This window comes from Lepisosteus platostomus, chromosome 23, assembly GCF_059453375.1.
Source record: "Lepisosteus platostomus isolate fLepPlt1 chromosome 23, fLepPlt1.hap1, whole genome shotgun sequence".
Classification (NCBI taxonomy): domain Eukaryota; kingdom Metazoa; phylum Chordata; class Actinopteri; order Semionotiformes; family Lepisosteidae; genus Lepisosteus; species Lepisosteus platostomus.
Genome location: NC_142633.1, coordinates 5,463,672 through 5,487,695, shown reverse-complemented (window position 1 = coordinate 5,487,695; position 24,024 = coordinate 5,463,672). Strand labels below are relative to the sequence as shown.

At 41.1% G+C, this 24,024-nt stretch overlaps 1 protein-coding gene across 1 annotated transcript in view; it reads right to left on the bottom strand.

Annotated features, from left to right (window-relative positions):
* wnt4 (wingless-type MMTV integration site family, member 4) overlaps positions 1-22,811 on the bottom strand; it is a 37,908-nt gene extending 15,097 nt beyond the window's left edge. Inside the window, exon 1 of the mRNA XM_088616879.1 lies at positions 21,725-22,811. Within this exon, the coding sequence (XP_088473005.1) occupies positions 21,725-21,801 (77 nt within the window). The 5' untranslated portion in view covers positions 21,802-22,811. The remainder of the gene's footprint in view (positions 1-21,724) is intronic.
* Between the last annotated feature and the right edge of the window lie 1,213 nt (positions 22,812-24,024).

The window sequence follows — 24,024 nt, the reverse complement described above, 5'->3', positions numbered from 1 at the left end:
ATTAAATAACAAAAAGAAGATTCATGATGCAAAGCATTTTAATTTCAACGTGTTTTGCATTGTAGATAATCCAAGTTTCAAGGTGAATAGAGATCACTTTCTTGTAGATGGTCTATAATCATTGTGAGCAACAGGAATAATTTAGGTAATTATAGCCCCAGTATAGTGACGGGGACACTATACTGTAAACAGGTGCTGTCCTTCGGATGAGACGTAAAAAAACCAGAGGTCCTGACTCTCTGTGGTCATTAAAAATCCCAGGGCGTTTCTTGAAATGAGTAGGGGTGTAACTCTGGCGTCCTGGCCAAATTTCCCATTAGCCCTCACCAATCATTGCCTCCTAATAATCCCCATCTCTGAACTGGCTTCATTACTCTACTCTCCTCCCCACTGATAGCTGGTGTACGGTGAGCGTTCTGGTGTACTATGGCTGCCGTCGCACCATTCAGGTGGGGCTGCACATTGGTGGTGGTGGAGGGGATCCCCATTACATGTAAAGTGCTTTGAGTGGAGTATCCAGAAAAGCGCTATATAAGTGTAAGCAATTATTATTATAATAATTATTATTATAATTAAAAGCCAACAGCAATCTTTAAGTGTATGCCGATAAAACCAGTTCTCTTCCAGTCCACTAGATGTCGCTCTTTTCACAGTCTTTGTGATTGTGAGCTTTGCTTTAGCCTTAGCAGACCTTGACAACGCTGGGAATCCCAGCATCTCCAGGTTTCATTGCAGCTGAGCTCTCAGATGAACTTATTTAATGTTCGCCATAATTCTACACTGAAAAATGGGTGCAGATTTCAGGTTGCGTTAAATTACTCATAACATTTCATATTTCATTTGAAATCTCCAGCTCTTTTAATGTAAAAAAGGAAATTAGAATGACCCACACATTATAACGCACTACCTCAATAAAGCTGATAATGAAGCGAGCAGGAGCTCAGCTGAACCAAAAACCAGAAGATGGTTCGCCAGGCACAGCTGGTCTTCACTGACAGTCTGCCCTGGGGTCTGTCCGCTCTGCACAAAGATAAAGAGGTTAATTCCAAGGTACCAGAGAGCCATACTGAAATGACCCTTTACCATTTAAAATATTAAATGGACTCTTCTGCTTTGGACCTATTGTTTCAGTCAATGAAATTGTTTGCAGGTGTATTTAACAATACTCTATTTTTCACTTATGTGACAGTGAAACCTTAACAGTATGTAAACTTTGGCATTTGGATTGGATTATATTTGAAGGTCCATTCACCTCCACCTGAGTTACAAAGGAGTTAAAATAGTGGCTGAGGTGACCTGGTCTTAAAACAGAAAACTGATGGTTGTATCACTGCAAGGCAGGCCAAGTCCTGCCAACCTGTTGTTTGTCACATGTGAGAGCAAGAATTATGGAGATTCTACAGCTCCTAAAATCATAGACCAGAGCTGTCCTTCCTGCTCTTGGATGGTTTAATAGGTCTCTATATACAGTATCACCAGCTTCTTCAGCACTGGGAAGACCATTAAAGTTGTGCAGTTACACTAAAACAGAAGGGGAAGAACTATGAATTCAGAATGAAAACCTGCAGACACAGAGACCTACAGGCGCCTATTTGGCTTCCCTGCCCAGAGCTACAAAGTGATGATGCTGTGTGTTTGCTCTGAGAAGCACTGACAGTGTGTACCGTTCACCAGAAGAATATCTACACCAGTGTAACTCTGCATTTATAAAATCTGCCCCTAAGGTCATCTGTATTTCCAGTTCCACTCTACATGGAAGATTTAAAAGGTTCATGCAGGATCTCTGCAAAGCTTTGCAATATTATTATTATTATTTCATTTGGCTGCTGCCTTTACCAAAAGCAGCATCGATAATATGATTTTGTACAGCTATACATACTGAAACATTATAATTTCACAGGTAATGGTAAAAAAAAGGCTACACAGGGTAATATTAAGTGGAATGGTCTAGCAAAAATGAAGGATACAGCACAAATCTAATGCAGTTAATTACATAAGGGAGCTAAGATACAGAGGAAGGCACAGCAGGGGCAACCACAGTGTGTGTTATGATACAATACCGTAATGAAAAAACAGAACCAGCTCAATGATTTATACTAAATATTAACAGCAAGGGGGAACTTCAACCCACAGGACTGAAAACTGGCATTCTAATAAAACTCTCTGTTGTCAGTCATAAAATGGTTTAGCTACATTTTGGAAGAGCTTTACACACACTGCAGGAACATTTACTGGTATTACGAGTATCATAAAATGACAAAGCCCTCACTAAAATAAGTATCAAACACTTGGATCTGTCCTGATTCGCTACAACCTGTGTAAGACTTTATGTGTAAATGTTTGCCTAATGGCCTGCACGTTGCAGCAGGCTAGGCCATTTGATGTTGAAGGGTTTGAGCATGCTCCATTTTGTGCTTGGCATTGTGTTGCACATTTCCAGTCTGTGTCAAGGCTGCTCTTTCTTGTTTCAGGGTACTTCGACAAGGAAGCTATTTTCCCGAGCACAATGCATTTCTTTTTCTTTTATCCGAATTTGGTCAGCGCTCTGATCCAGGGCTCTCGTCACTCAGAGACTACATCCCGAATGTTGAGGAGGCCGCCAGGCAGTCCGCGGCTCAGGCTGGGCCTCTGGAGATAAGAGCCAGCTGTGAGGGGCTGACAGGGGTGGGAGGACGAGAAACGAAACGCAAACACAGGGTGGACTGGTCAGGGGTTTGAAACAGCTTTTCCTTGACCCTGACAGGCTAGACTTTTCCTTAATTTCGTTGCTGGGCTTTATCCTGATCATGTGAACACTGAACACTGTGCACAGACTATTGGAAAATACCGAAATAGTTACAATAATGCAACACAGAAGACAAACTTGCTGTGCCACACCTCCCCCTCCTCTCCAAGTTTCTAATCCAGCCTGAACGTGAACATACACTGTATACTCTAATACCTGTGCAACTGTTATAATGCGGCCCTGTGCCAATGTCTTACAGTACATATCATGTGCAGTACAACAGTGGAAGGTTAAACAATAAGCACATTATACAATATAAAAAATATAAAATAAACAATTACACGATAAACCTTTACTTGTTCTTTTAAAAAGAAAGGCGTCTGTTTGAGCTATTCTGCTTGTTTGGCTGCAAGTAGCTACTGTAAGTGAATGGAGGATTTTATCCAGATTTTTCTTGAAGGAACTTTTGGGAACCGGCTTCGACAACCTGGCGGGAAAGTTTGTTCCAGACCCTCAGGAAGGCGGTTCTGGAAAGAAAAATCTCCTGCTTTCAAACCAAAATGCACTGTGCTTGATTATCCACGGCGGCCAGTTTATGGGATCAAAATCTTAGACTGGCGAAAAGTTGGAGAAAGACTAGTCGCATGTTTAGTACAGCTTCAGAAAGCTGCATAACTCTGACTTTGTCTTTCCTGCTGCCGCTGTCAGCAGGGTTTAAAAGTTCACCTTTGCACACATCTGAGTTTCTAATAAATGTCACCAGTCGCTTAGAAGGAACTTTAAAGCCAAACAATGTAAAATTAAATAAGAGAATAATGCTGCATGTAAGAACATCATTCCAAAACTGAAGCTGGTATAAAATGAAACCCTTATCCTGATCTGATATATTTGAAATCACCAGCCACATTAGTCTCATGTTTCCAACTCCAGATTAGTCAGGTTACATGTGAGTAACAGCCCAACAAAAGCAACACCGCTCTGTGCTGCACGCTGTAGCTGTGACAAGACAGATGTTACTGAGAGCTGATCACCATCACCTGAAGGCTGACAACTTTCTTCACTGAGTTGTTACATTTAAATGCAAGATAATGCTATATACAGTAATACACTTCCATTATTAAAGTGCTGTTCAGCCAATGCATCCGTTCAAGAATAAGCCAAAGCAACAAAAAAAAGATTTATGAAGATCTAGTTGTGCCTTATATGTCTTGCCCCTTGCCATATTAGTCAAGTCCAAGGAAACACCGGGTCTTGAGAACCACAGAACCACAAAGGGTGTAACATACAGCAACCAAAATGGAAAAAACAATCATGTATTTATTGCAGGCACTGGTCTCCAGTCAAAGAACAGGAACAATGGCAGCACGCACAGGCTGTTGCATTCAGAGACAGTAAGGCCTCACGTGAATCACTAAGGCCAGAAAGCAAGTCTTCATTCTAGTCTTCTTCTAGTCACAGATCTAGCCCAGAACAGAGCCAGCCATTTCTGGACTTAATTATAACTGGGAAACAATAAATAAGTTATAGCATGTACATCAAACCATCAAATTGTTTTAGAGAACTGTAATTAACATCCATCCAGTTTCTAACTGCTTAATCCAGTTCAGGTTTAGGGGGAAGCTGGAACCTATTCTGCCAATGTGCAACATGGGATATACCGTGGACTTGACAGCAGTCCATCACAGGGAACACACAGACACAAACACACTCACGCAGTCACACCAGAGCTAATTTTCCCAGAAGCCAATTAACCTACCAGTATATCTTTAGACTGTGGGAAGAAACTGGAGCACCTGGAGGAACATGGCGAGAACATACAAACTCCAGCACTCCAGGAATTAAACCCAGGGCCACTGAGCTGTGAGGCAGCAATGCTAACCACTGCGCCACTGTCCCATCCACCTATAATTAACATATGATCACTTTATTAATAATCATAACGATGATAATATATCAGAACGACAATATTACTTTGGAAAAGAAACTCAAATTGTTCTTATTATTCTTATCTGCCAGCAGCCATATCACCCTGCAACTCACAACTGGCAACCCACTGAAGCTAAGCAGGTGTGAGCCTGGTCAGTACCTGGATGGGAGACCTCCCGGGAAAAACTAAGGTTGCTGCTGGAAGAGGTGTTAGTGGGGCCAGCAGGGGGCGCTCACCCTGCGGTCCGTGTGGGTCCTAATGGTCCTGTATAGTGACGGGGACACTATACTGTAAACAGGCGCCGTCCTTTGGATGAGATGTCCTGACGCTCTGTGGTCATTAAAAATCCCAGGGTGTTTCTCGAAAAGTGTAGGGGTGTAACCCCGGCATCCTGGCCAAATTTCCCATTGGCCCTTACCAATCATGGCCTCCTAATAATCCCCCTCTATGAATTGGCTACATTACTCTGCTCTCCTCCCCACTGATAGCTGATGTGTGGTGAGCGTTCTGGCGCACTATGGCTGCCGTCGCATCATCCAGGTGGGGCTGCACATTGGTGGTGGTGGAGGGGATCCCCATTACCTGTAAAGCACTTTGAGTGGAGTGTCCAGAAAAGTGCTATATAAGTTTAAGCAATTAATTATAATAATTATTTATTCCATTTTCAAAATATGTCCCCCATGTTCTGAAAAACAAAAACTTTTATTTCAAGACCCTTTTCTGTTCAAAGCAAGATTTCTCATCAAGAGCCACAGCAGTTCAGAAAATCTCACATTTACTGTTACTTATTTTCTGACCTCATTTAGAGCACAAAAATAGATATAAAACATAAAAGGTACATGTAATATAACCCACTTGGCGATAAAAACCACCACAGATAGACTTTCTAATGTAGAACGATCCACACAGGCTATAAAGGCTGCAGCAGTCCAGAGTTCGCTGGCTCCGTTCTGGACTAGATCTGTGACTGGACAAGGCAGGAGCACAATGGGTTGAGCAATCCCAGGGCTGAGGTGGGACAACCAGCAATGGCCCTGAAGCCAAGGGTAGCCGGAGGACCTGCAGCATTATCAGTGAGTAACACATGAGATCTCTGTCTACACCCCCTGGTGCCACAGCCACCAGGACACAGGATGAGAAGAAGGACAAGGCTGGACAGAGACAGTTTTCAGCAATGACTGCTTCCACTGGCCAGTATTAATATTTCTGAGCGGAAACTAAAAATATACATATTCATATAAATGAGTACTTCTAACACAAGAATCGAAGGAACCCTCCATGGTCACCAGATATAACAAATATCGTGGCTTGTAATTTTGGCAACATATTATAGCCCTGTATAGAAATGATACTCTCATATTTTTTTTCAGAATAAAGCCCCAATGTTTTACTTGCATTCAAAAAACTCTAAATTGGGAGATGACGCTAATTCCATATTCTCGCATATTATGGTGTGATTTAATCCTTGCCTGGGCCAATTCTCTTTCATTTCCAGAGTTCTTCTTTTTAATTTTGGTATTATGCTGAATAGAAAATATCAATTAGCAAGTCAGTTCTCAAGAAGCATTCTCTCACAAGAGACACCAAACGGATAACAGGCACTTTTCTTTATTCAATAACCTATTAAGGTAGAAAGGGCTTTTAGAGATGCACATTAAACTGCCATCTTTAATTTAATTTATGTCAAAATTATTGTTGCTTGTGACAATTGTTGTGAATAAAACTCTGTTATCTCCTGTTCTCTCCTGCTTTTAGAGAGTTGATCAGTATAATACAGTATAGTAAACAGACACAAAGAGAACATTACATTTAAGATCCATGCAACTATCCATGCAAGTCTAGTTAAAAGGTTCACAGGCTTGAAGTAACCATCATCTGATCCTGTAAAAGGATTAAATAAATCAATAAATGTCCTCTGCAATGGGAGTCTGGTTATGAGGCCTTATATAGAACAATGCGATATGACGAAAACAAGGGAAATAAAGATTCACATAAATGTTCAATCCTTGCATATTGACATTGTCGCCATCAAGGTGGAGTTGCTACAATATTTATCGCAAAAATAAAGTTCTACATTATTTAACTACCACATCCTGAAATAAAAAGAGGTTACTTCAGTATAGTAGTTAGCGCCAGTCTAATTTTGTTTCTAAAGGTCAACAGTTTCCTAAAATAAAAGAGCATATATCTAATTAACATCACAGCACAGATCACTGCTTTGAAACATTCCAGCACAACAGCTCTCCTCTTGTCTGCAGTCACCACGGGCAGACAGGATGCACAAAGCCTAGATAGCACCAATGAAGACAATTACTGCTGATGGAGGGGTGTGTGCACAGAGGGCAGCATTATTTTTAGAAAAAAATTAACTCGAGGGAAAGCCAAATGCTTTGCAGGCACCAGACAGCATATAAAAATAACGCTGAGCGTGGAAAAGCGGTAATAAAACCCTATAAAATTAGTCTCCTGCTTGCATTTTAATCCAGGATTCAGCCAGCCCGGAGGGAGCTGTTCTATTCACATCTCAGCGCCCTGCTAAACAAACTCAGCTGCTGGCACCAGCGCACAGGGGAGCACTTTGACAGCAGAGAGCGCACAGAAGGGGGCAGTGATGACAGGGCAGCACGTGCAAAACCAGTGTGCCCGTGCAGCAGAGGGAGAGCATGCCAAGAAGGTGTCAAATTCGCTCTTTTACATAGTGAGAATAACTATCCTGCACAGGCTTCGCCGCAGTCCTGATGCACTGTTCAGGGGCCTATTAGCTGTGGTTGCCTGCTACTTAAACCTGCTCTGGGCCACTAATTGTTCATTATCACAGCTTAAAATCCTCTATTGTCTCTCCACCCATTGTGAGAAAGTGGCTTGCCCTGGTGAGAGTCACAGTAACCCGGATTCTACCACAGCAGACCTTTTGTGCAAAGCAAGACTGAGAGCACATTACTGCTTCCACCTGGATGGGTCTCCAGGCTGCTGCAGAGCATGTTCCATTGTGTTTAAAGGGGAACTGCTGTCCCAATTTCTCTGACCAGTTATTTAATCTCTGTAACAAAAATAATTCATAGATATTCAGGAAAAACTGACAAATTTCAAGTCAAGCACAAAATCATGGACTTTGTGGGATACCGGAAGTCGCCATGTTGTCACAAAGTCGCATTTAAGTTCCCATGGATTGTGACGTGATGCAGATTCCTGCTCACTAGTCACTGTGACGTAAGTGCAGGTGGTGCAGCAGACATTTCACTGCAGAAATGTTCCAACATGATCTGCATGCATAGTTAACAAGTAGTATTTGTTGGCAAAACCTTCTTGAAATCGAGAGCAAGATTTCTATTGGATTAATAGAGACGTATTTTCAAGTTGCTTGTTTACAATCTAATAGGGCAGCTTCACATCACTGGAAGTTTCGTTGCCTCAGTCTAAATGGCAGAACACGGCCCTGTGCATACCTGGAAATCTTGTCTATTTTGTGATGTAAATTGGAGGTTTTACATGCTACTGTGTACATTTTACTTTTATTGTGGTTTGAAATGCACTGGTCAATGTTGAATCTTTCCAACTCCGAAATATAAAAATAAAAAGTGTTGCAGTTCCCCATTAATGCATTTGTTAACTTCACTGTAAACTGCAGGTAACAACCCCTTCAGTGAAATTAATCAACAGTGTGTCTTTCATGATGTAAGAGGATCTGTTGAACAATCTTTCTGGCGACTGTAGTGAACAGAAAGCAAACAAGAAGAATTACACAAGCAATAGGCTAACAGTTGCTAGTGGAATGCTTTTCCACCGAACAGTCACAACAACCCCTCGTAACCTTCACGCCTCTCAGCCCTACAGCCTGAGGGATCCGTCCGCACAGCTGGCCTCAGTCCTAAAGGGCTACTGTGCCTTCTGGATTTCAACACACCCCCTAGTACTGCGGGATCTATTCTCACCATTTGTCAAAATAATTATTTCCTTCCAATAATTGTTTTCCATCACCTGTGAATTAAGAGATGCATTTAAAAACTACAGGATCTCTTGGCGCAGTAGTTAGTGCATTGCTGCCTCACAGCACTGGGGCCCTGGGTTCAATCCAGACCTGGGGGACTGTCTGGGTGGAGTTTGTATGTTCTCCCTGTGTTCACACCGTCTAAAGACACACTGATAGGTTCATTTCCTTTAGAGAAAACTGGCCTTGGTGTGAGTGTGTGCATGTCTGTGTCTGTCTGTGCCCTGTGATGGATTATAACCCCATCCAGAGTGCATTCCACCTTCTACCTGTTGCTTGCTCTGAAAGGTTCTGGCTCTCCTGCGATCCTAAATTGGAAGAAGCTTTTAGAACATGGATGGATGGATGATATAACATGATATGATAAGATATAATATATCAGAACTCAGTGAGCACTGATAGGCAAAAACAGTTTGGTCCATTTCTGGGTTTATGAGCTACAGGGCCTTGTTCAAATTGTTACGCTGAAGTCTGCAGGTAATGTATATTATAAGGTAAAACAAGAAATGGATCAAACATCTCTGCAAAAGGATTGTCTGTTAGCTGTTACACAGCGCCTGTTTTCTTTTCTTTAACTGCCTAAACAGTAACCTACATGAGAGGAAGTATTAAATGTGTAGGAAACACTATTTATTTCATCTCCAACTTAATCCCTATGTAAATCCAGACTCTGAGTCAATGCTGAAGAGAACTGAAGCAAAATAACCTAATTTCTACCCCTACAGTGAGTATCCTGCAGCCAGAGCAAAACCCTGGCACTCCTGTTACCATCAGCAAATACAATTATCTCAGCCTGACAACTACATTACATGTTCATACTAGCATGGTCATACAATGAGAGGCTATTCAGGCAGAAGAATAGAGGTCTGCTTTAAATTCACAGCTTCTGTCAAATCGTTCTCGCCATTCCTCATCACCCCTTATTACAAGGAATGTGTCCCCTCAAATTTAAAGGGATTAATTTGCCCCCTGCATGGGTTCCTTCTCTTTAAGAGTACAGATTTTCCTTTGGCTCAACTGTCTTCATAGACAACCAGAGATGTAGACTTTAACATACAATCACAGTGTCCAATCTGTAGAAGCTGGTTTCACTCACCTTTGACAGGGGTTTATCACAAGACGATCAACAGATTTTCAACAAGGGTAGCCAGGAACGATGTTGGAACAGACACAGAGCTCAAAACTGTAACGCTAAGAATGTCTGAAAACACAGATTAGGGTCTCTATCTCCAGACACCACAGGACAAGGAGGATGACTGACAAATCTTTGTCAAATTAATTAAATCAGTTAGGCTAATGTCATCCTTTATAGCTGCTCAAAATCAGCAAATAGTTAATTCAGGGAATTAAAAACTCATTTGGAATGAAAACCTAGAAGGCTTTTCCTCCTGGACTGCAACTGGCCAAGCATGGTCTCTAGACTGACTGCAAGAAAATTACTGAGGCAGCTGTGGAGAAGTTTAAGACACGTGTAGCGTGCTTTTTACCAAGCAGAGTCTTCAGTGGTTGTCAGGGTGCTGGTTTACACTTGCTACTTGAGAGCAGCCAGGACAGAATTCTCTCATTTGCACTGGAAATATGCACAAGACATTTCACATACTGTACACATTTAGAGAAGGGATTATTGGCTCATTCTTCATTAACAACATCTTATTTGTACTTTTCAAGACTCCACAAGTTAAAGTTCGGTTAACAATCCTCAAAGAATAGCTTCTAATTTTACCTTCACAGAGATAAAAAAAGACAATAAGTGAATGCAGAATTATGTATGGACTTTGCACAGCTAAGATGTTTTTCAGGGAATAAAGATATGAAAAGAATTTCAAATTATGCACTTGGGACAGAATTCCAATGATCACGTTATCTTATAATAATACAGTTTCTACCAGAATTAAAACATTGTTACACAAGATTTATGCAAGAATTTATTTTAGTCCAGCTGAATACCAGAAGGAAAGAAGCCTGCTGAGTCCTGTTTGTCCAGATTTGCTAAAGGTGGAGAAGTGCACAATCTTGTTATTGCAGAGTGGAGTTACAGTGATGCAATCTGAGAGAAATGTGCGATGCCATCACAACCCTAGTCAGTAATTTAGTGTCTTCGGGCAAATTAGGGCCTTTATGTTTTTTTCGTGAAAGTCATCAGGATTTGCAGAAATATGAAAACATGTTTGAAAATCCTTTCTTTCCTTACAAAGAAACTAAATCTAAATACAGTTTGGGTGCCTAACAGTTTAATATTAATCCTAATTGGTCCACAAGGTTTACATACATTAATGCAATGTACTACTTCAGAATGCATGTCAAATACAGAGTGGAGGACAAGTGATAACAAAGAGGAAGTGCTTTTAAGCTTGACAGCAGGAGACTCCTCTTTACACAAAGAGTTGTGGATATCTGGAACAATCTGCCCATCCATTCTGTTGGAGCTGACTCCCTATGATCCACTGAGAAACACCTTGGTAGGACCCATCCAGTTATTGTCTAACTGATTTTTCCAATTCAGGAAGCTTGCTGGGGTAGCCAGAGCCTTTGGGTGCAAGGCAGGGTACACCCTGGATGGGACACCAGTCCATTGCAGGGCAGACACAAAATAAGACACCGACATGCACACACTCTCGCCAGGGCCAATTTTCCCATAAGCCAATTAACCTACTATGTCTTTGGACAGTAGAAGAAAACCGGAGCATTTGTAGGAAACCCACACGCACACAGGGAGAACATGGTATCAATTCAGATCTTACAAATTTTTAGTTTTTTGTATATAAACCTACAGAAAATATAGACTATTTAAACTGAGCCGAGTTGCATAAACAAGCATGAGATCTGAGAGTAATGCTGAATACACTGCATTTTCATTTTCTTCAGTATAATATACAGGGGAATGTGCAGAACTCATGAAATACAGTGTAACGCCAGTCTGAACTCCACCCCTTAAAGTGAATAGAGCTAGTAATCAAAGGCTGTTAATTCTTAATCACAGCTTCTACCTTTAAATGCATAATTCTCAGAACATAGACAAAGGTTGCCATCCTTCTACATTAATGCTTCTAGACAAGCTCCCTAATATTAAATACTTCTTTCAAATTGATTCTGTTTAAACAACTTAATCCATCTTAATGACATTTAAGTACACAAGCTGTTTCACACTCAGATGGAGTTAACAAAACATCTACAAGTGCTTTGCCTGAATGCATATTTCAGAAGAGCAGCTTGTATAAATATGTAGCTAGACAATAAAAAATCCAAAAGCAGGTATTAAAGAGCACATTCTTTTATACTTTAGCTGTCAAGTGTTTCTACATACAGTATCTAATAAGGGAAGATTTATGTTTTTTTCTAAATTGCTTTATTACTATATTATTTTGTTTTCTCATGCAACCATCTTCTCTGTATTCACAGATGAACAGAAGAAAGGTTAATTAGTCATTTCTTGCTCCACTCATGATGGAGCCAGCTGGGTGTGGATGTTGCCCGTTTGGCTGTCCTCCTTTGATCTTTTGCTTCCTGGGAGATGGCAGTATGAGAAATTCTGTGCACCAGGCTGTCTCACTGTCCTTTCTCTGTGAGTGATATTTGGTGGGCTGAGGCTTAGGTCTGAAGGACTTCTTCTTGATATAGTACATATCAGCAGCTATATCACCCTGCAGCTAAAAACTGACAGCCCACTGAAGCCCAGCAGGTGTAAGCCAGGTCAGTACCGGGATGGGAGACTTCCTGCGAAAGCTTAGGTTGCTACTGGAAGAGTTGTTAGTGGGGCCAGCAGGGGGCGCTCACCCTGTGGTCTGTGTGGGTCCTAATGCCCCAGGATAGTGACGGGGACACTACACTGTAAAAAGGAACTGTCCTTTGGATGAGACGTAAAACCGAACTCCTGAGTCTCTGTGGTCATTATAAATCCCAGGGCGTTTCTCAAAAAGAGTAGGGGTGTTACCCCGGTGTCCTGGCCAAATTTCTCCCTGGCCTTTACCAATAAAGGGCCTCCTAATAATCCCCATCTCTGAACTGGCTTCATCACTCTGCTCTCGTCCCCACTGAGAGCTGGTGTGTGGTGAGTGTACTGGTGCATCATCCAGGTGGGGCTGCACACTGGTGGGGATGGGGGTGGAGGGGAGTCCCCATTACCTGAAAAGCATTTTGAGTGGAGTGTCCAGAAAAGCGCTATATAAGTAAAGCACTTCAGGACCCTGTGCAGCAAAAAGTACATTATTCAATTCCCTCCAAAACAACAAGGTCAAAACTTATTTTTTGCTTTATAGTCAACGATCTTGTATTTGTGATAATGAGATTAATATGAGTGATAAGTGCAATAAACATGGATATAGTTCCGTACTTAGATGTGATCTATTTTGTGTTTAACCCAGTAATTTCAAGTGACTAATGACATTTTCTTTCTGTCACCCCTTTGAGGAAATAAGTGCTTGAAATCATTGACCTTCTGAGTTCACCAAGCTCTTTGTATAAACATCTGAGATTTTTCAGTACTATCACTTTGAGTTCTTGCCTATTCATAGATTTTCTGACTTTATAATCTTCATAATCTTTAGATTAACTTGGCCACTCTAAAAATTCCCACCTTTTCCTCCTCCTGAACTCCTTGAACGCATTGGCTGTCTGTTTTGGTCTTTGTTATATCACCTGGTGAAGCATCGCCCAATAAGCATGGAAGCATTGTCTTCTACATACTGTAAGCAGACAACCCATTTCTGCAGTACCATATCCACTTTCGTGAGTATGCTGCTTCAAGCACCCAAAACACCATGGCAACTTATACAGTCTACTTTGCTTGTTTTTACTGTGGTATAACCATTTACTATGGTTGGGAGGCAATTACACCCCCTCCCAGGGTGTGTGTTTGGTATTTAAATCATTTAAACTTAGGAGGCTTTATGTGATACACCAAACTAAGGTTACAAATCACAATGCATGCATAGGAAAATTGATTTAAACCACAGCAGATTTCTCTATAAAGAATACCAGTCATTTTGAGGTGATGTAAAAACACAGCATTTGTATTCTGCTTCTGATATTTTGGGGTTAGTCTTTATGTGGGGGTTAGATATCTGGGATAAGAGTTATTTCAGCTATATCATTTGAAATAGGCATCTTCTCCTGCCATCTTGATAAACTGCTTTCCTTAGTTGGTCCAGCTCCTCTCTGACCCATCTGATTTAAAGAACCTGTTTCCTATTTCTGTTTCTGAACGCACAATATCGCAGTTCTGTACAGCGCAGGTCTCACGGCAATTCTATGCCACGGTAATCCTATTGCCTCACATTCTTACACCTCTTGTGGTGGGTGTTAGAGATATGACTTTAATTCCCTTTAATCAAAGAGGTAAAGTACAAGCAGAGACAAGAAGAAAGAGAAATATATACCAATCCTTTGCCTGGCCTTGTAAACCCCAACTTTGATTCAACAGGCCAGGTGCTACATGTGATCAAAGAAGCAACTGAAAATTAAATTAAAAGTGTACATACCAGTATACAAAGGCAGAACTGCTGCATATACAGTAGCTTAGTCCCAGACACTGTGATGCTCAGTGGCAAGTGCACCTGAGAGAATCTCTGTGCCCTGTAGCTGAAATGAGCAGCTGTGATCCTTTCTGTGTGATGGTTACACTACTTCTCAGAAACCAAAAAGGCTTACAGAGTAATGTAAAAAAAAACCTAAAGGACACAATTGCATATAAGGACCTTCAATGCAAAATAATGGTGGGAGTAGCTGCTTATTCAGCAACACTTAAATATTCAAGGTCTCTTTGTGTTTTGTTTCTTTCTCCAACCACACTTACTGGCAGAAGGTCCTGTACTAGCAGTGACTACAGGGCTTCACACCCACCTCAGCCTCTCTCGGCTGCCAATCCTTTGGCTGGTCCAGATGTTTCAAGAGCAGCTAATGCAGAAAATATATTACCTCAATTACTTCTGCCAGAGCCCAGACGCACCCTCCTTTTGTTTTTGCAGAGAGTAGTATTCAGTGCACTCGTGAATTCAGGAGAACAGGGGGCTGGTAAGAAACACAACGCCAACTATTTCCACAACCTTTACTACTTCTTGGAACAAGCGAAAACAAAAATCGGCCAACGCAAGTTTAAATGTGTCTGACAAGTACTCACTCACTTGGAAAGACTGGCTAAAATTGCATTTAGCTAACATGTAAGTGATGAACTAAAAATATATTCAGAGATCACATCACATCTTCAAAGATGATGTGATTTAAAGATAATAAAACAATCTATTTCAATTTAGAAACTGATTCTTATCAGGAACATTATATTTTTTAATCTGAAATAGTCATCTATTCATAAAGGAAGGCTTTGCTCTTAAGAATATTTGTCTTATTCTTGTGTCCATGAAAATTGCCACTCTAAGCTTATCCAAATGTTCTCCCTAAATTTGTCCCTTATGTCAGCTGATGAAGCAGTATCTCACTCAGTTAAGTGGATCTTCTGTGTAGAGGGCTTGCTTCTATTTGAAACAGATAACTGTCACTCAGGTGAGGGCTGCACTTAAGATGTGGATGAAGTGGGTCCCCTTCTATAAGTAAAGCACGTTGGGATCCAACCATTCATTTACAAAACGATTCATCCAATTCAGGGCTGTTGTGGAGCTGAAGCCTATCCTGGCAAGCAGTCGGTGCAAGGCAGGGTACTCTCAGTCCCACACAGGCCAGACACAGACACCCACACATGAACTAACCTTTGGTGTTTTTGGATGGTGGATGGAAACTGGGGCAGCTGGAGGAAACCCATGTGATCATGAGGAGAACATACAAACTCCACACAGATAGCACCTCAGGAACTGAACCCAGGGCCCCAGCGCTCTGAGGCAGCAATGCTAACTTTAGGATTCTGTGGGATGAAAAATGCCATATAATGCATGCAGTTTATTCTTATTATTTCATTTTTAATTTTCTGCTTTCCTAAATCCCCAATCATTAACTAAACCAAATTTGCTTTGACTCTCATCCACCTACACAGGGATTGAGGACCACACCCCTTTCCTCCAGCACCTGCAATGTCGAGGCCATCACCACTGTGCACACAGCAAGCTTACAGCACAGTGAATATTGCCAGGAAGGATGATGCGTCTCTCCCAGACGAAATTCTCTGGTACCAGGGGCTGTGTGGTGACCCCTTGTTGGCCCATCTAAGCTTAGTAGGGGCACTCTGACTGGGGGAGTCCTGCTAACAGTCAGCCAAAGACAATAATAATAATAATAATAATAATAATAATAATAATAATAATAATTGCTAACACTTATATAGCGCTTTTCTGGACACTCCACTCAAAGCGCTTTACAGGTAATGGGGACTCTCCTCCACCACCACCAATGTGCAGCCCCACCTGGATGATGCAACGGCAGAACATAGTGCGCCAGAATACTCGCCACACATCAGCTATCAGTGGGGAGGAGAGCAGAGTAATGAAGCCAATTCATAGAGGGGGATTATTAAGAGGCCATGATTGGTAAGGGCCATTGGGAAATGTGGCCAGGACGCTGGGGTTACACCCCTACTCTTTTCGAGAAACACCCTGGGATTTTTAATGACCACAGAGAGTCAGGACCTCGGTTTTACGTCTCATCCGAAGGACGCCGCCTGTTTACAATACAATGTCCCAGTCACTATACTGGGGCATTAGGACCCACATGGACTGCAGGGTGAGCGCCCCCTGCTGGCCACACTAACACCTCTTCCAGCAGCAACATTAGTTTTCCCCAGGTCTGGATGGTACTGACCAGGCTCGCACCTGCTTAGCTTCAGTGGGTTGCCAGTTGTGAGTTGCAGGGTGATATGGCTGCTGGCTGAGACACAAATCTGAGACTTGAACTAGCAATGCCTGGAGTGAAGGGCTCAACCTGTTTAACTAGCTGGAAAAACGGGATTGTTGTAATATCATTTTGTTTGCTACTTTCTTGGGTTGGTCTTCCATCAGGTATCCGACATTGTCCCTGCGCAACTATGAACTGCCAGCTCTTACCGTAAAAACGTGCTGGTGAAAAGTAAAGGGCTCCAGGAAAGTCTCCCTGTTTCGGGGGGTCTTGACTCATACTGGATGTCCTCAGCAGACGGCTTCAGGGGCTGGCGCGTCACTGCGTGTCTCCCCCCTCTGCACTTTGAACTATCGGGAAGCGACATCTTCGCTAGATTTGTTTTCTGCTGCAGCAGTTAGTGATGACGTCAGACTTACACAGACCGTCTCTACTTCTGACGCTCCTTTCTCTAATAATATGACGCGAAGGGTTAAAAATAACTGGACTCATTCTATTTAAGAAGGAAATTCTGCGTTACAAGAAGCCCCGCCTGCTAAATGAATTAAATGTATTAGAACGGACCGACCCAGCGAGGAGTGAGAATCTGACGTCTGACTCTGCACGTTACCTCAGTTCTTTGTTTTTGATGTTCATCATGAAAATGACTTTAAGGAAATAACTAATTCATTCACCAATTTGATGATGGCGGGTCCATGGAAACAACGCGGCAAGAGTTTTAGTTTTTATGCAAAGCAAACGTCTAACGCTTCACTGAATAGACGCTGCGGATCAAAACACTCAAACTGAATACCACGATTCTCTAAAGTGGGGAACGCTAGAAAAATCACCCCAACATTAAAGAATAGGCAAAGGGAAAAAAAAGATAATCGTTTTGTTAAACCTTAACATACATTCCTTTAAAAGTTCTATAATTCTCAAATAATTAAAGCTTGAAGTTCAACCTGGCTTTTGGTTAACATCAAGGAAAGGGAGAATTTTCAATGTCATTTTTAAATTTCCTAATCATTCATGGTATTTATGTTTTTTTTTCTTTAACTCAATATGCTTACACATATTAATTTCTGTTCGGTACATTGTTTTATCGTAGAAACAGTACTCCGGGCATGCATGTAATTCTGATTTGATTATCTTATCTTGATTGCTGTTCAAGATACTTTCCTAGGCTTGCAGCGATCTGGATATCGGGAAGGTGACTTGATAACAGAACTGATTTTACGCAAATGCCTCATGGCACCCGACGTGTAACGCGACAGTATCGGATACACTGAGCCCAGGATGAGCAGATACTGTATGCAAGCGCACCGACAGCCTCGTGCAAACCTTTCTCTGCGAACTCGTGTTGAGAGCACGACAGCAGGGTGTGACGCCCCCGATGAAGATAAAACGACAGTGCTCAACATGCTCTCTAAATAGCCCCTTATGGAAGAGGTAGCCGAGCTGCAATGGAAATAGAACTAAAATTTAGAGGCAAACTCTTGAACGCCCTTTGCAATTTTAGGAAAAATTAAAACATTATGACAACTTAAAGTCCGTTGTTTTAAAAACAGCATTATCAGCAGAGATTCATTGCTTCTGCATGAATATTAGTGAAAATGCACCCAAACAGGCCTTGTAATCTGTTGTAACGAAGTCAGTTGCGCAAACGGAGGTAAAACTGCAGGGACAGGAGCTCCCGCACCCTGTTATTATCGACTTGCTGAAGGCGTCTAAGCTTGCTAAGTCTAAGAATTTACCTGAGAGCTTGATTTGAACACGTGGTATTATACTACGAGGAAACTCAATGTAGCAGAGGAGAAATGTTGAAATTAAAAAAAAAAATTCCGTCACCTAGCTAGAGTTGTTTTATAACTCGATAATGACATCACATTTCCTTTTTTCAGCTGTAGTTTTTTGCCTTTCAGTTGTCCTATAGCCTCAATCGACAGTTCGTTATTGGTGGGTGTTTTATTCTTCAGATCATTTCACGTTTAGAAACAAAAGCCACGGGGTTAACAATTAATGACATCATGCTCGGAGTTTACAGTGACGTAATAGTACAGTAAAAGCAAAGCAACAATATATAATAATTCTGTTGTGCTGGTATCCGCTGAGCCTTCTTAGCAGAGGACGATTAGACGATTTTCACACGTTTTTTTTCCCATTAGTTATCACATCAGATTTACTGATACTATATCGTTTGCTTATTTACTTATCTGATGTGCTACAGAAACTGTGGAATATTTAAAAACCTTGTCGGCGATAAAGGAACCAATTTCCACAGTTCAAAATTAGTCGAATAACCTTTGCTTTAATAATACCTCACTGCATTCGTCTACCTAGTAAAATGTCACTATAACAGATGTATTGCAATAGATTATATAATGCTTAACAATTCGAGTTTTTTTTATTTCTGTATAATTAGCGAACATGAATCGATTGACTGGTTAAATTCAGTTAACATGCGTTTTTTTGTAACGGTGACGCCCGTCTTCTTTAAAAAACTTTAAATCTCACTTTTAACGATGTTTTACAATAGCCTAAATATTGTCGAAAAGTGTTTTGCGTTTCGATGCTGATAATAACTGATCAAACGATAAAGATGCCGCTATTAGACAGATCTAAAAAAGAACAAAACGGTTAGTAAATGCAACATTTACTTCGATTCGATTCACAGTTCTGTAGAGAATGGGTCTGACCGACAGAAAGTTCATAGTTCGAGTGAGAATTTCTGCCTTATTTATTTGATTAGCAGCCACCCTTGTCCGTTTACAATGTACTGTATATAAAGTTCATATTTAGAGATAGTGGTAGTCCGGACAAAGAGGGATATTGAGTATTAAAAATAAAAATAAACGGTTTATTTACAAGTTAAATTTTCAAGTCCTAGTCCTTGACTACGTGTCTGCTAGGTTTCCTTCTAGCTGAGCCAACTATTAATTAAACCGCTAATTGCACCAATAATATGCTCAATTAAGATTTTGCATCATCTACAGTACCTAAAACGTTACCGATTGTAAGATGCGTACAAAATGGTATAATTACTAACATACTGCTTTCTGTTTAAAACCTGAAAACGATCAGTTCTCCAAATCAGTTTAAGGAAAAGGCGCAGGTAAGGATTAGCTCATCTACATCGACAGTCACCGGGCGCGTTGTGCTAAACAGTCTGGAAGCTTGAGAATTTTCTGAGATATTTATCACAGCAGGTAATTGTTTAATTTGGAAATGAAAGTCAAATTGGAACAAAAGTTGTAAGTTACCATCTGCGTTCACATCTACGACCGAACCAGCTTTGTAAGAAAGCAGCGATAATGAAAACTCCCCAGGAGTACTAAAACTTGACGTTGTTGATAATCTTGAAAGATTAAGTACAGATATAACTGTAGGTCCATTTTACCTTATTCGTAAGCATTTAACTATCACTTAGGCTGTTTTTACAAATGCATAAATCAGTTAAAAAATGTTTTGTAAATACCACATCAATCGTCGTCTCAGGTACGCGCCTATTGCAAATTGGCCTAATTAACACTTTCCGTCTCTGAAATCAAACACTCAGAGGCCAGACGTTAGAGCAATTACTGTATGTATCTCCCTTACTGTTTGAATATTAAGAACAAGGTGCGCATTTTAAAAAGAAAATTGTGGAACAACAAACAGTTAGGTATTAATCTAATTGAATTCGTGACGCGTGGCCGCGTAATTCATAGGCATGCATCCTTTCGATTTCAATTTAAATTGAGGGTTTGTTTTAAAATGTACAGTAAAATCCGAAACGGCTTTAAAACTTCAGACAAAGCATCATGTTAAAATCTGGTTTTGCACGTATTGGTCTCGAAAAGAAGTACGATAGCTCCTTTTCATCATCAGATAGTTATAACTGTCAGTCGAAAATTAGCGTCAGCTGTGCACAGGTGTAAATGCTGATATTAGCGTCGTTCGCCTTTATTTCTGGATCTGTAAAGAATCGAGTTATGGAATGTAAATGAACTTGAAACTGAAATAGTCTTTATTTTAATCAGAGATCTCATACAAGTAGCTGTCAATTTGAGAATCCACAAGACGTTTAACAAAAGTGTACGAAAATATATGTACTTTACAGACGGCTCTTTTTAAAACATCGATACGGCTATTAACTAACAATAACTCTCTCATTGCAGGGAGGTTAATCCTCACCAGAGGCAGAAAAGCGATGTAGTAATAAAATAATGAACTTCATGGCTGATTACGGGAGTCTTGCCGGATAGTACAGTACGCACCGGGCGCATCGCTGAGGTAGAATAATCATATTTTGCAGCATAGTTGAAAGTTCAGATTTTTTCCCAGGTGCGAAGCATGTCTCTACACGTCTGCCCCCTATCACCACACCTTAATAGGCAATCAGAGTAAGAACTGGATAAAAAAAAATAAAAAGGTCAGCTATTACTGTTTTACTTTAGACAAAGTTTAACAATCTTTCAAAACCCTATTCCGGATATTTTTCACCACGACGACATTATATTAACTCACTTTAAAATATACTGTCGATTGTATTGATGATGTATTTGGTGGCAGCAGACACAAGTCGAAATTAATTAACGACATAACTCGATTTGTCTACCTGTCAGAAAATAGATTACCGGTCACTCTCCCAAAGCTATCAATTGCACCGCACTCTCCCAGCTATAAGCCCACTTTTCCCTGTTGGTTGACTAAATCGTTATTTCGTAAAACAGTAAAACAAAAAAATAAAGTATTACCTCCGTGGGAAGTAAAGAAAATAAACACCAACGTTGTGCAATAATTTTAAAATATGCAGACCCCCCAGCAACATCGCAACCTTAACAGACACGCACTCACACGTGAAAAGGAAGCATTTCAACAGGCAGATCTGAAATGAGATCTTTACGGATATCGGAAGAAAAACCTCTAAAGTTAATTGGAAAAGAAAATCTTCAGATACAGACACACGTTAAAGGTGAACTCTACAGTGCAAAACAAATTCCAAGTCACCTATTTACTTAAACGTCAGATGATACATCCTGCAACAGACTGTTTCAACGTGAATAATATCAAATATGTACTATTTAGTGCGTGCACGGCATTATACGGACTAAAATTAATTAAATTACCTCCCTAAATCATATAGGTTAAACCACACGACATTGAACTGTGTACACATTCCGGAGTTAATCAATGAAAAGGGCATTTATTTTTTATCACGTTCATAGGAAAGCAAAACCATAACTATAGTTGGCAACATTAATGACATATGTATTCACTAAAAAAGGTAAGACAAATGCACAATAAAAGGAAACGATGAATAAGTATCAAAACGTCTTTAGGAACTTACAGCCAGTTGCTAGCATTTGCGGAGAACAGCGCTAGAATTAGCATCAGCAGAGACCTTAGCAAATACTCCGATGTCATCTCGAGTGGGTGAAAACTGCTTAGAAAAGGTAAAATCCACTGCTAGGCTGGTTGTCTTTTTCGCACTTTGAGTGATGACTGCGGGCAGACAGGCGATGAAGATCAGTCGCTCTTTTTTTAAACTCAATTAATCCATCATCTGGGTCTCTCGAGTGAATACCAGACGTTTTACGAACTGCGACAGTTTCCTTCACCTCCTCATAACAAGCGTTGCTAAATGCACCCCAGTCTCAATGACACTTCTCCACAGATTCGAATTCCGGAGCGTGTTTCTTTATTCGTGTTTTTTTTTAGCTTTCTCTTATCAGGACGATATTATAGTGGTGTATGAGTTCCAAACTGCACAGCGTGGGTCAGACTTCGCTTAATCCTCGGGGCTGCTGGTCCTGTTCAACTTCCTCTTTCGTTCGTTGGCTTTGCTCCCTTTTCCATCTTTCCTCCGGGTTGTTTACTCTGTGCATGAAAGTTGTTGTAACTGATACCCCAAGAGATGCGACTCTGTGCGAGACGTGAAACTGAATGTCGAGTTTAGTAACTCCTGTCGGATTTAGGAGGGGCGGTACGAAGACGGGGGAAGGTTTTGGATGTTCAAGTATGGAGATAAAGGCGGGTTTAGAGCGCACGACGAAAACGCGATATGTATTTTCAAAGGCAAGCAAGGTCCGGGGCAGTTTTAAAGTCCTCTGGAGAGGATGTAAAGCACGGTTATTCACCCCCGAGCTAGTAAAACCGCTCACAACGTTTTGACACTCCCTTTGATTTTTTCGAATATAAATATATTTAAACCAGCGCGTTTTCTCCGCCGCCTGGGGAGAAATAAAGTCCTCCCTCCTCCTCTGCTTCGTTATCACGAACCAAAATCTTAGACGACCGCTCACGTTATTTCTGTTGTAATGCTTTACAGTTTTCACACGGTTCAAAACCCTTAAATACAGGGAGATCGAAATAATGTCCCCTTACGTTTTACTTTAGTTTTGTAGAATGGCGCAACCAGGAATAAGCGACTTTCTAACAATGCATGGAAGGAGTTTTGTATAACGTTCAAAAATCTACGGCGCACATCTCACAGAAGTACCTTTCTGATTGTCACCTGTTCGTTTTAGGGCACTGACCGTTTCACTCAAATGGGATTGGGCTATTAAAAACGATTTGTTTAAGTTTTCTGCACTGTGATAATTCTCTGTGATTTGTGAGGAAAAGGCGGACGGAATATGTTATCCAGTTGCCTTGCAGGAGAGCAACAGCTTGAGCTACTCTCTCTCTCCGAGCAACAGCAGTCAAGAGAGCCGGGGCAGGAGACCTACCAAGCTGACACCTCAGCATGATGTATTCAGCAGTTTGGCAATACTAGATGGTCACAGTGATCGTCAGAGAAGTGAGGCACTTTTAATTTGGAATTCAGGACTCCAAATTGAATAAGGAAATGCACGCACTATCGTTAAAAAAACAACTTGGATATGTCTTTCTGCTAGACTCCTGACCTTGACTTAGAAACCTCATAAAACTTCTCTACTTTAAACACCACCTGGCTGTTTAATACAATTAGCAGTGAAGTCACTCAGGCTAGCAGATCTGAAGATAGATGACACCCTGTCACAGGCTGTATTTCCTCCTTAAAGAGGAAACATTACGTCAGCATTGGCAAATTGGTGCAGCACTGCCTGTCCTCTGATTCAAATTGTTTTTAACAGAGGGGGAAAATTAATGCAGGTCAAAATAATCTTATTTTATTGCTCAATCTGTGAATAAAATGTTTTTCACAAATTGATATTGTACTGAACGAATTTGTCATTCTTGTACATTAGGTTAATTAATCCAGAGGCTAAAAAAAGTGTCTTGCGCTGATCGATGGAGTTGAGAGAGTTTTGAGCTGCAGTCATTCCCTAATGTCCCACTGCCTTCCTCAGCAGCGCTTGGACGAGTTTGAGTGTGACCCTCACCCCCCCGCCCACTCAGGAGGAGAACTGTCAGACCGTATGAAAAGTGTGGGGTGGAAAGAACTTTGACTTTCTGTCTTGATTTGGGCGATGTGTTGCTGTCAGCAATCAATCAATTTCAGAAGTTTGGAATGACAAACTCAAATTTTGGCTTCAAACTGGGTCTGTGTTGATTGTAGGTGGCACAAAGTCCATCTTTTTTCTAACTGCTTGATGCACTACAAGATTGTGGGGGAGCCGAAGTCTATCCCAGCAAGCAACAGGTGCAAGGCAGGATACACCCTGG